The sequence below is a fragment of the Chiloscyllium plagiosum genome, unplaced genomic scaffold, assembly GCF_037043375.1.
Source record: "Chiloscyllium plagiosum isolate Xiang-an unplaced genomic scaffold, Cpla_swu_hap1 HiC_scaffold_47, whole genome shotgun sequence".
NCBI classification, from domain to species: domain Eukaryota; kingdom Metazoa; phylum Chordata; class Chondrichthyes; order Orectolobiformes; family Hemiscylliidae; genus Chiloscyllium; species Chiloscyllium plagiosum.
Genome location: NW_028270185.1, coordinates 20,784,318 through 20,797,172, shown reverse-complemented (window position 1 = coordinate 20,797,172; position 12,855 = coordinate 20,784,318). Strand labels below are relative to the sequence as shown.

Here is a 12,855-nt window from a genome sequence, read left to right as displayed (position 1 = left end):
CTTTAAGCAACAAAACTGCCATCCTGTAATCCCCTATGATCAGCCCCCAGATATTGATAGAGGGGGAAAATTTGCAGTTGGTCACAATTCAACTCTAAGCAGACTATGTACACATGTTCTATCTTCTGTTCCAAGAGAAGTGCAGTACAGGCCCTTTGGCCCTGTTGTACCAGCCTGGGGAACCAATCTGAAACCCATCTAACCTATTATTTTATTTGTCCATATGCCTATCCTATAACCATTTAAATGCCCTTAAAGTTGGCAAATCTACTACTGTTGCAGGTGTTCCACACCCCTACTGAGTAAATACCTGACATCTGTCTTATAGCTTTAAATGGAGGGTAATAGACATGTCCCCTCATGTTAACAATCAGTATCTGAGAAAGGCTCTGTCCAGCCTATCTAACCCTCTGATTATCTTATGTCTCAATTAAGTCACCAACCTTTTAAAAAAGTCTCAGTCCCTCAGCTTTTCCTCCAAGACCTTTCCTCCATACCAGGCAACATCTAGTAAATCTCCTCTGAACCCTTTCCAAATTTTCCACATCCTTCCCATAAGTGCACTGACCAGAACTGTATGCAATACTCCAAGGGTTTTGTACAGCTGCAGCATGATCAGTTCAGAAACTCAATCCCTCTAATAGGGATATGGTGTGTTAGCTTTTAACAATCCTATTAACTTGGGTGATAACTTAAGGACTTATGCACATGGACACAGATCTCTGCTCATCTATACTACCAAGAATCTTTCCATTAGCCCAGTATACTGCATTCCTGTTTCTTCCAAAGTGACTCACTTTTCCACACGAAACTATTTGACACCCCTCAACCCAGCTCTGCAAATTACTATGTCCAACCTAAACATCCTTCATCACTACCCACAACTCTAACCTTAGTGTCATGTGCAAGTTTACTAAACCATCCTTCTACACCCTCATCCAGGTCATTTATAAAAGTGAATGAATGGACCCAAAACAGATCCTTGTGGTACACTAGTAACTGAACTCTAGGATAAATATTTTCCGTCAACCACCACCCTGTTATCTTCAGCTCAAAAATTTCTGATCCAAACTGCTAAATCACCCTCAATCCCAGATTATTGTTCAATTACCTACTGTGGGGAACCTTATCAAATGCATTCCTGAAATCCACACAATTGCTTTACCCTCATCCACCTGTTTGGTCATCTTCTCTAAAGGTTTGAGGCACAAGCTACCTTTCACAAAAAGATTGTCAACTATCCATATTCAACAGTTTAATCCTCTTACAACCCTTTCCAACACTACTCATAACTGAAGCTCACAGGTCTATAATTTTCAGGGTCATCTCTACTCCTAGGAGGGAGCAACATTTGCTATCCTCCAGACAGGACACTTTGTTGACAATGACAACAAAGATCAAAGTTAAGGCACAGCAATCTCCTCTCTGGCTTCCCAGAGAATCCTAGGATAAATCCCATCCAGCCCAGGGGACTTTATGCTTGCCAGAATTGCTAACACCTCAATCCCATCTAGTCTAGTAGACTGTATCTCAGTATTCTCCTCAACCATTGAAAAATATTCATTTAGCTCTTCCCCCATCACCTGACTCCACACAACTTCCCACTTGTTTGACTGGCCCCAATTCTACTCTAGTCATTTTTATTCTTTAGTTGACAGGTCACATTCCTGCCAAATACACCAGACAATGACTTAAAGTGATAATGCTAGAGAAATTCAGCTCTGATAGCATGAGAAAATTGAATCTAATCACTCAAATTTCCAGAATAGTTTATGTCAGTCAACTCAATGTTAACTGTTTTTCACTCTTCACAGCAGCCCTAGTGTTTCCCCAGCCTTGTTTCAGATCCAGAATTGGGAATATTTTGTTTTTAACAATCCAAGCAGTGCCTCTTTCAGAGCCATTACTACTGAATCTCACATCCTGCGATTACCATTGGACCTGAAGCAGAATTGGATTAGTCAAATAGTGGCTCCAAGAGGAATAACTTCTCACCAAACACCACTTTGTAGTGAACAGATGGTAGGAATTATGGCAATCTCCATGTGCCTGAATAGAATTCTAACAACAGTCAACACCATCTGACACCCTATCCACCACCTTTAACTCACCAGGCATCTTTCAAACCCATGACTTCAGTCACAGACCAGAAAGACATGCTTGGGATCAACTCCACATCAGCAGCAGGGTGGCTCAGTGCCAGACCCAGGTTTGATTCCATCCTCAGGCAACAGTATATAGTGTGCATACTCTTCCCCATGTCTGCATGGGTTTCTTTCCACAGTCCAAAGACATGCAGTTAGGTGGATTGGCGATACTAAGCTACCTATAGCATCTAGGAATGGGCAGCTAGTGGGTTAGCCATGGGAAGTACAGGGTGACAGGGATATGATCAGGATTGGGTCTGTTTGGGTTGATTGTAAGGTCAATGTGGACTCAGGGCCAAATGGTCTGCTTCCACACAAAGCAAGCTTTGATTCTCACTGGGAATATAAGCATGGGTTCTTCATGGTCAAAATCCTGGAATCCCAATAGAACTGATGTATGAGTGACTGCAGTAGTTCAACAGCAATAGTGCTAGTCTATCCAGCTGACCCAAATGCTTAAGAAACCAAGCATATTTCCAATTTATCATTTCACTTATGATCAGAGTTTGTCAACTTAGAAATTGGAGCTAACAGATGGAGGTGATACAGGATTTCAAGAATGACTAAAAGCACAGATAAACATCTTCAGAGTACAAACACTCTACCATAACAATTATCAGGTAGTTTTCCCCAGAAAAAACAAGATCATTCTTAGCTGAAGAATGTTCAAGGCTGATAACAAGGACTTCTGATCTGATCTTGAATACCAGTTACACCTTTTTAAAAAAAAGGATGTTTCCTCTAGTACAAGCTATACAAAATCATTTTAACTTACTAATTTGAACAGACCCAGTTAAAAGCTCCCATCTGTCTTGTTGAAGATGCCAACTCAGCATTTCAGACATCTTTAATAGATGCACCAAAACACCACTGCCCTGTGGCTGACCACTTCAACTCCCATCCCCAAGGACAAGCAAGTCTGGGCCACCTCCACTGCTAAATCCAAGTCATCCAATGCTGGGAGGACAAACATCTGCTGTCTTGTGACCCTCCAACCACATGCATTAACATTGATTTCACCAGTTTCCTTATCTCTGCTCCCCACCACAGATTGAACCCTCCAACTCAGCCATCAACCTGTCCTGCCTGTTTTATCTTCCTTCCAATCTATCCATCCCACTCTCCAACTACTACCTTCCCAGTTACCTTCTCCATCCCACCCTCCCAAATTCTCATTCCCTTCCCAGCTACATTCCTGATAAAGCACTCATGCCTGAAACATTGATTGTCTTGCTCCTCAGATGCTGCCTGACCTGCTGTGCTTTATTAGCACAACACTTCACTGCCTTAACTGTTCACCCAGGCACTGGCAGGAGACCCTTCCCTGCAAGTTCATAGAGTGTCAGGTTCATATCTCCTTGAAAGTAGAGTCACAGGTAGATAGGATAGTGAAGGCAGCGTTTGGTATGCTTTCTTTTATTGGACAGAGTATTGAGTACAAGAGTTGGGAGGTCATGTTGCAGCTGTACAGGTCATTGATTACACCACTATTGGAATATGCATGCAATTCTGATCTCCTTCCTATTGGAAAAATGTTGAGAAACTTGAAAGGGATCAGAAGAGATTTAAGGATGTTGCCAGGGTTGGAGGATTTGAGCTACAGGGAGGTGCTGAACAGGCTGGGGCTGTTTTCCCTGGAGTGGAAGAGGCTGAGGGGTGACCTTGTAGAGGTTTACAAAATTGTGGAGGGGGATGGATAGGATAAATAGACAGTCTTTTCCCTGGGGTGGGGGAATCCAGAAGAGCATAGGTTTGGGGGGGGGGGGGGGGGGGGGGGGGGGAGAAGAGAAGATACAAGATCTAAGGTGCACCTTTTTCCACTCAAATTTATGGAATGAGCTGCCACAGGAAGTGGAGGCTGGTATAGATGCAACATTTAAAATGGCATCTGGATGGAGATATGAATAGGAAGGGTTTGGAGGGATATGAGCGAGGTGCTGGCAGGAGACTAGATTGGGTTGAGATATCTGGTCAGCATGGACAGGGTATGTTTCCATGCTGTACCTCTGGAACTCCCAAGTTTCAGTTCATAAAATCTTCTCAAAGTCCATCTCTATGGTAGCAAGAATCACAGGCCTTGCATTAAGGTTCAAGTGTGATTGGCTATTGAGCCTTTACCCCTAAAGAACAGTTCAAAATGCAACTTTAAATTGGACAATCATTTCTTGGGACTGGAGACTACAGCCACTGCTAACATGTACAGCATTCTGGTCATCTCCAATTACAAACATTCCCAGAAGGCAGTCTGGCTCCCCAATCAAAACAGCTATCCAGACTTCAGAACAGGTCAAACAACCCCTTCATATCTCTTCTGGGGAAAGAATCTAGAAAATAACCTCAGACATTTGTAACAGTGGTAGCCATGGACTCAGTTGTAGGGCTCCCCTGTAAAACAGCAAGAACATTTTAAAGTGACTGTAGCTGAAGCAGTGAAGTGTTGTGCTGGAAAAACACATCAAGTCATTGACTTACAATATTTGAGCTTGGTTAGAGTACAAACTTCCCCCACCCCACTGGAGAGACTTTGGCCTCATTCCAAACTGGAATAAACCAAGGATTATGCCACTTTTTCCTGTTTTTCAAACTGGAACATGTACTTTTTAAACCTTGTCCGCCCTCATCCAACACAGCATCTCCACATCAAGATGAATTATAAAAATTTTAAAATCAAAAGATAATTACTCTTACCAATTGCAACTGTTGCACCAAACCTGGTAAGGAACAATGAAATGCAGGTGATCACAGCATTTAAGCTGTCAATTGTTGGCACTAACTGCAATTGATTTAGTTAAGCTCAGCATTTTACTGTGAAATTGCAGCCCTTTAAGAGTACCTTAACTTACTCATGGAATGTGGGTATTGCCAGCTAGGCAAACATTTATTCCCATTCCTAACTGCCCAAAGGGCATTTGAGTCAACCATTGCTGTGGGTCTGGAGTCAAATAGGCCAGACCAGATGATGGCAGTTTCAGGACTACCTGGTCAGATCCACACCCTCCTAACAACCCACCCTTTCGTCCTGGCACCTTCCCCTGCCACTGCAAGAATTGCAAAATTGGCACCCACACCACCTCCCTCACCTCCATCCAAGGCCCTAAAAGGAGCCTACCACATCCAAAGTTTTACCTGCACATCCACCAATATCATTTATTGTATCCATCGTTCCCAATGCGGTCTCCCCTACATTGGGAGACTGGATGCCTCCTAGCAGAGCTCTTTAAGGAAGATCAACCACACCACCCTGTGGCCCAACATTTCAACTCCCACTCAGCCGAGGACATGGAGGTCCTTCCCCACCGCACGCCCGGAGGAAGAATGTATCATCTTCCACCTCAGAAGACTTCAACCCTAGGGCATCAATGTGGACTTCACCAGTTCTCATTTCCCCTTCCCACCTCACCCCAGTTCCAAACTTTCAGCTTAGCACCATCCCTATGACCTGTCCTACCAACCCCTCTTTTCCACTATCCACTCCAACCTCCTCTCTGACCCATCACCTTTATCCCCTCCCCTACTCACCATTGAGGTCTATGCTCCTTTCTCCCCACCTCCATTTATCTCTCCACCCTTCAGGCACTGCCTTATTCCTGATGCAGGGCTTTTGCCCAAAGTCACTTTTCCTGCTCCTCAGATGCTGCCTGAACTGCTGCGCTTTTCTAGTACCACTTTCCAGAATCTGGTTTCCAGCATCTGCAGTCATTGTTTTTACCCAGATGGCAGTTTCCTTCCCTAAAGGACTTCGTAAACTAGTTGGGTTTTCCCTAACAGTTGACAATGGATGCATGGTCAGACTCAATTCCAGATATTTATTGATATTGACATGGTGGGATTCAAACCAGAGTCCCCAAAACATTACCAGAGTCTCTTAACAGCCCAGCCATCTGCCCTTGACAGGCAAATACCATGCTGGACACTTTGTACCCAGAAGGTTGTGCAGCTTGTACTGGGGCATACAATGTTTCAGCATTAGCACCAATGTCAACTGACTGAAAGTTACCTCAAAATCATTGAAGACCTCAACTGTAAGCTTATGGCTGTAGTGTTTCTCTCCTCACTGCTTAATCAGCTGAGCATAACCTTATTGAATTAATTACAAACTATATTCTGCATCTGTAGTAGGTAAAACTGCACTAATTGACAAAAGATTTGAGAAATCTAATGGACATGTAGTATGCAATTTCATTGAAGTACATGAATAAAACTAATCATTTAACAAGGACAACGAAGCTCAACTGGACTTACAAGTGTTAGCATTTCCAGCTATTCATTTAAATGGGCTGATGCACTTAATTCACAAGTCGTACTTTCAAAAGACAGATCAGAAATCAATTAACAATGCTATTGTACATATCATACACAATGGGTTTCCATTCCTGCCCCACCATGGGGTTTAGAAATCACAAGAGGTTAGGATACTACTCACTGGTGTAGAGGAGAGAATGAAAGGTGATTTCATTGAATCATAGGATCTTTCAGGGGCATGACAGGGTAAATGTTGAGGGGATGTTCCCCTTCATGGGAAGGGTCTAAGACCAGAGGACAGTCAAAACTAGAGAGGCACCAATTTAAGATGGGAAGGAATTTTAAGGTCTTTGAAACTCCTTACCATGGAGCTAGAGGAGAAGTTAGTATATTTACAGCTGATTTGCAATCAGTAAGGGAATCCAGGGTTTGAGAGAGCAGGAAAGTGGACTGAGGAATGCTGGATCAGTCATTATGCTTTGAATGGTGGAACATGCTCAAAAGGCCATAAGACTAAGACAGTGAAAGTAAGGCCATTTGGTCATTGAGTCCACTCTGCCATTTAATCATGGCTGATGGGCATTTCAACTCCACTTATCCACATTCTCCCCGTAGCCCTTAATTCTTTGACATCAAGAATTTATCAATCTCTGCCTTGAAGACATTTAGCATCCCGGCCTCCACTGCACTCCGTGACAATGAATTCCACAGGCCCACCACTCTCTGGCTGAAGAAATGTCTCCACATTTCTGTTCTGAATTGACCCCCTCTAAGGCTGTGCCCACAGGTCCTAGTCTCCTCACCTAACAGACAATTTCTTAGCATCCACCTTTCCAAGCCATGTATTATCTTGTAAGTTTCTATTAGATCTCCCCATAATCTTCTAAACTCCAATGAGTACAATCCCAGGATCCTCAGCCATGCCTTGTATGTTAGACCTACCATTCCAGGGATCATCTGAGAATCTCTGCTGAACACACTCCAGTGCCAGTATGTCCCTGAGGTGTGGGGCCCAAAACTGGACAGTACTCCAAATGGGGGCCTAACCAGAGCTTTATAAAGTCTCAGTAGCACATCACTGCTTTTATATTCCAACCCTTGAGATAAATGACAGTATTGCATTCGCTTTCTTAATCAGATTCAACCTGCATATTTACCTTGAGAATCCTTGACTAGCACTCCCAGATCCCTTTGTAATTTGGCTTTATGAATTTTCTCGCTGTTTAGAAAGTAGCCCATGCTTGTATTTTTTTCCCCAAAGTGCAAGACCTCACATTTGCTCACATTGAACTTCAGCCATTTCCTGGACAACTCTCCCAAACTGTCTAGATCCTTCTGCAGCCTCCCCACTTCCTGCCTGTCCACCTATCTTCGTATCATCGGCAAACTTCGCTAGAATGCCCCAGTCCCTTCATCCAGATCATTAATATATAGTGAACAGCTGCAGCCCCAACACTGAACCCTGTGGGAAACCACTCGTCACCATTCCAAAAAAGAACCTCTTATCCCAACTCACCTTCTGTCAGACAGCCAATTCTCAATCCATACCAGTAGCTCACCTCGAACACCATGGGCCCTCACCTTGCTCAGCAGCCTCCCGTGTGGCACCTTAAAGGCCTTTTGGAAGTCTAGAAAGACCACATCCACTGGGTTTCCTGGTCTAACCTACTTGTCACCTCTTCAAAAGAATTCTAAGAGGTTTGTCAGGCATGACCTCCCCTTAGTAAATCCATGTTGACTTGTTCTAATCCGACCCTGATCTTCCAAGAATTTAGAAACCTCATCCTTAATGATGGATTCTAGAATTTTACCAACTGAGGTTAGGCTAATTGGCCTATAATTTTCCATCTTTTGTCTTGATCCTTTCTTGAACAATGGGGTTACAACAGCAATCATCCAGGACTTTCCTGACATGACTTTTGAAAGATCTCAACCAACACCACTGCTATTCCCTCAGCCACCTCCCTCAACTCTAGGATGCAACCCATCAGGGCCAGGAGATTTGTCCATTAAGACCTTTTAGCTTTTCTAGCACTTTCTCTTTTGTAATGGCAACCATACTCCACTCAGCCCCCTGACTCCCTTTAATTGTTGGGATATTATTCATGTCTCCCACTGAAGACTGATGCAAAGTACAAGTGTTCACCAGCTATTTCCTTATCTCCCATCACTAGCCTTCCAGCATCAGTTTGAAGTGGCCCAATGTCTACTTCTGCCTGTTTGTTTCTTATGTAGTAAAAGTTTCTTTTACTATCATTTCTAATATTACTGGCTAGCCTACCTTCATATTTGATCCTCTCCTTCCTTATTTCCTTGTTATCCTCTGTTTTTGCAGCCTTCCCAATCTTCTGATTTCCCAGTGCTCTTGGCCACTTTATAGGATCACTTTCTTTGATACATTTTCTGACTTCCTTTGTCAGCCATGACTGTCTAATCCCTCCCCGGTGAATCTCTTTTCTTGGGGATGAACTTCTGTACTGTGTCCTCAATTATACCCACAAATTAACCTTTTTGCTCTACTGTCTTCCCTGCTAGGCTCTGCTTCCAGTTGATTTGTCAGTTCTTCTCATGCCCTCAATTACCTTTAACTGTAACACCATTACATCCAATTTTGCCTTCTCCCTTTCAGACTGCAGACTGAACTCTACCATATTATGATCGCTGCTTCCCAAGTGTTCCCTTACTTTAAGATCTTTTATAAAGTCTGGTTCATTACTTAACACTAGGTCCAAAATAGCCTGCTCTCTTGTGGGCTCCATGACAAGCTGTTCCAAAAAGCCATCATGTAAGCATTCCAAGAATTCCCTGGCAAGATTTACCTAGTCCACCTGCATATTGAAGTCCCCCATGATCACTGTGACCTTGCCTTTCTCACATGCCTTTTCTATTTCCCAGTACATGTTGCACCTCTGGTCTTGACCACTGAGGTGGTCTGTACATAACTCCCATTATGGTTTTTTTTGCCTTTGTGGTTCCTCAATTCCACCCACAGACTCCACATTATCCAACCCTATGTCATTCAGTGCCATAGATTTAATTTTGTTCTTAACTAAGAAGGTCACCCCACCTCCTCTGCCCACCTCCCTATCTTTTCAATAAGAGTAGCCAAACCACCTACTCTTGGTCCAATTCCTTATGGTGTTACATTCAAACCCATGTTTAAGTTTTGGCCATATTGCCAGCGTATTAATTCATAGGGGGGCTTGGGAGATAAAGCCTGTATAAGGCCCAAGATAGAGGTCTAAACTTTGACAGTTGAAGTCAACTTGTATAGAGCACAAATTAAACGAAGCATGATCTGGTAAGCAGTCGCTCTAAGGGAATAGGAGATGCAATTTTTGTGCAAATAGGAAATGGTCATGACTTGAGCAACTGCCTGAATTGCAAGTTTCTTTGGAAAGATCAAAGTTACAAAGATAAAAGAAACAACATGGGGACAATGGACAACAGCATTGAGCCTAGTAAAGGTGAAATTCAACTTTTGGAAAAAGAGAACAGTGAAGAGGAACAAAACTGAAGTCTGCAGGATCCAGCTCTCCACAAGGAAACTAAACTTGTTAAACATTGGGAGAGATTGTTTAAAAATCCAACTATTTTCAAAAGTACAACCTAGTCTTGAATCAAGACTGCATTTTAAAGCAGTCACAGGACAAAGACTATCAATTCCAAGCTGCAAGGAATAGAAATACTGAACTGCAACCACATGAACCAGCAAGAACTGTCCACAGTCTGAAACACTTCAGACTTATGATTGTGCAGCCCCAATTGCTAAGAGGTAATGTCAACAACATGTACAAGTCAGATTCAGAGATGTACAGCATGGAAACAAACCCTTCAGTCCAACTCATCCAAGCTGAGCAGATATTCTAAATTTAGTCCCATTTATCAGCATTTGGCCTATACCCCTCAAAAATCAGTCCATTTCCCAAAAATGGGAAACATCAAGCAGCCTTTAACAGGTGAGGTAATAACTGGGATCAATGCAAAAGCCAGACTTTGATGTAATGGCTTTCACAAACTTACTAACGCAAATTGTACTGCTAGGGTTTAGCATTATAGATAATTTGTTGAGGAGGGGGAAGGAGAGGAGGAGAGGCAGGAAGGGCAGGGGAAGATAATCTAGTGGTCCAGATGAATGCTGCTGTGCTCAAGTGCACAAATCCCACTGCAAACACCTAGATTTTAATGGAATTTAATTCCAGTAGAATTGAAATATTGTAATTAGTACTGGCATCTAATAATCAATCTGCAATGTCAAAAACTCATCTGGTTCAGTAGAGTCCTTTAGAAGAGCAAACCTCACCCTCTCATACCTAGGTCTGGCCTACATTAAAATTCCAGAACCATTGCAAACAGTGACTTAACTGTCCTTGAGTAGTAGTTGTGCTGAAGACAAGTAACAATGCTAGCTTTGCCACATCTCAAAGTAAAAAGCTGCTGGGCAACTAGTGAAAACCAAGCAGATGTGCACTGAAGTCCTTTTGCACCACCCTTGGAGGACCAAAGCAATTCCATTCCTCCAACTATATCATTCCTTATCTATTAGTGGTATTACCAGCATTGTTACTTTACAGTTACTATTTTTCCATATCCAGAGAGCAAAACCAAGGTGAACTAACCTAGGATAAGCAACACTAGCATTAAAAACAGTACAAACCAGCAGGAATAGATAATCTAAAAAGGTTTAGCACAAAAGCTAAATGTTGACTATATTCAACACCAGAGGGAAAAAGTGAGGACTGCAGATGCTGGAGATCAGAGCTGAAAAATGTGTTGCTGGAAAAGCACAGCACATCAGGCAGCATCCAAGGAAGAGAATTGACATTTCAGACATAAGCCCTTCAGGAATCTGAAGGAGGGCTTATACCCAAAATGTCAATTTTCCAGCAACATTTTTCAGCTATATTCAACACCAATGCTTTGAGGTGGAGCCTTAAACAATGTTTATAGGGGGCATTATTTTGAAGAAAACAAGAGTACAGAGTTACAAATTGAATAGCCAGTCCTCCATTAGCAATTCAATTAGGAGGTTTTAATTACTTTTGAATGTATAGACAAGAGTTAAAACCTCATTAGACCCCGATAAGTGGGTTGATAAGATGGGTGCGGTTAATTGACACCTCCTAGGCTAGCCACTCATACACCTTACATCACCAAGTTATTGTCAGTGAATCACCAGACTGAACCCAAGGGCTCTAGAAACAACATTAAAGACATCGACCTTAAGAAAAAGGGTCTTAAAACAGAAGCCAATGACCCCGAGTGTAGGAACAGACCTGGACTAAGCATCACTGAGTACTTCAGGGAGATATTAAACACTGCCGTCCAAGGCCCACAAACAGCCTTACAGGAGGAACATGGTGTGTGCACACATTCACACCTATTCCCCACCCCCCTCCCCCACCAAACAAACAGGAACAAAATATACTCCAACTTTACCGTCGTTTTGTGACAATAAGATACAAACATTAACCCAGGAACTAAAACCTCACCGGAATTAGTTGTATTAAAACCCCGTATCGGAATTAGAAGGACCACGAACGAGCGAGATTTGAAAGGGAGGAGGAGTTTGGAGAGGAGGAAGGGACTGACTGCTGCCCCTAGCTCCTGTACTTACTATTCCGGATTCATGGCTGACATCACTCACACACAGCGAGACAAAGAATGAAGGTCCTTGGTAAAAGGCGTCGAGCAGAGGAAGAGTCTCGGGGCCTTCTTTGGGCCTAGCGGTGACAAACCCCTCTCCCTGAGGCGACACAAGCCGCAGCCGCGACAATGTCAGCACAGGCTGAAGATGGCGGCTGGCTGGCTCAGGGGCAGCCCGTCTCCAGCTGATCGCTCCAGCAGCTGAGTATAACCCCGCCCACGGCGCCCACCCCGCCCCTTTATCCTGACGGACGGCGGGGATGCCCAATGGTGGCGCCCAGCGCCTCGCAGCACCGGCCAATCGGAGCAGCGTAGGGGCGCGGACTCCACTGCAGCTGGTCATGATGTCATGCTTGAACGTGGCAAGGGGATCACGAGAGCAACAAGGTCACGTGATACCGGTCTTAAAGGGGACTTGTCTTAAAGAGGAATGTCTCTTCAATGAGAGACTCTCAAAAGGAATGTCTTAAAGTGGAATGTTTCTTAAAGGAGTATGTCTCTTAAAGAGAAATGTAACTCAAATAAGTGCCTTTTGTGGGGAATTCCCTTCAATGAGAACCTCTCAAAAATGATTGTCTGAAATGAGTGTCTCTTAAAGTAGAATCAAAATTGGTTAGGAACCAAAAAAAACTGCAAGATGCTGGAATTCAAATTAGACAGGCAGGAGGCAGGAAGAACACATCAGGCCAAGCAGCATTAGGAGGTGGAGAAGTTGACTTTTCAGGTGTAACCTGCCTGGCCTGCTGTGTTCTTCCAGCCTCCTGCCTGTCTATCTTAAAGTAGAATGTCTCTCAAAACAGAATGTCTCCTAAAGGGGAAT

At 43.4% G+C, this 12,855-nt stretch overlaps 1 protein-coding gene across 1 annotated transcript in view; it reads right to left on the bottom strand.

The window, feature by feature from the left end:
- Window positions 1-12,204, bottom strand: part of LOC122542895 (ras-related protein ORAB-1-like) — a 54,222-nt gene extending 42,018 nt beyond the window's left edge. The window contains exon 1 of the mRNA XM_043681024.2: window positions 12,007-12,204. Coding sequence (XP_043536959.1) covers window positions 12,007-12,029 — 23 coding nt within the window. The 5' untranslated portion in view covers window positions 12,030-12,204. The remainder of the gene's footprint in view (window positions 1-12,006) is intronic.
- Between the last annotated feature and the right edge of the window lie 651 nt (window positions 12,205-12,855).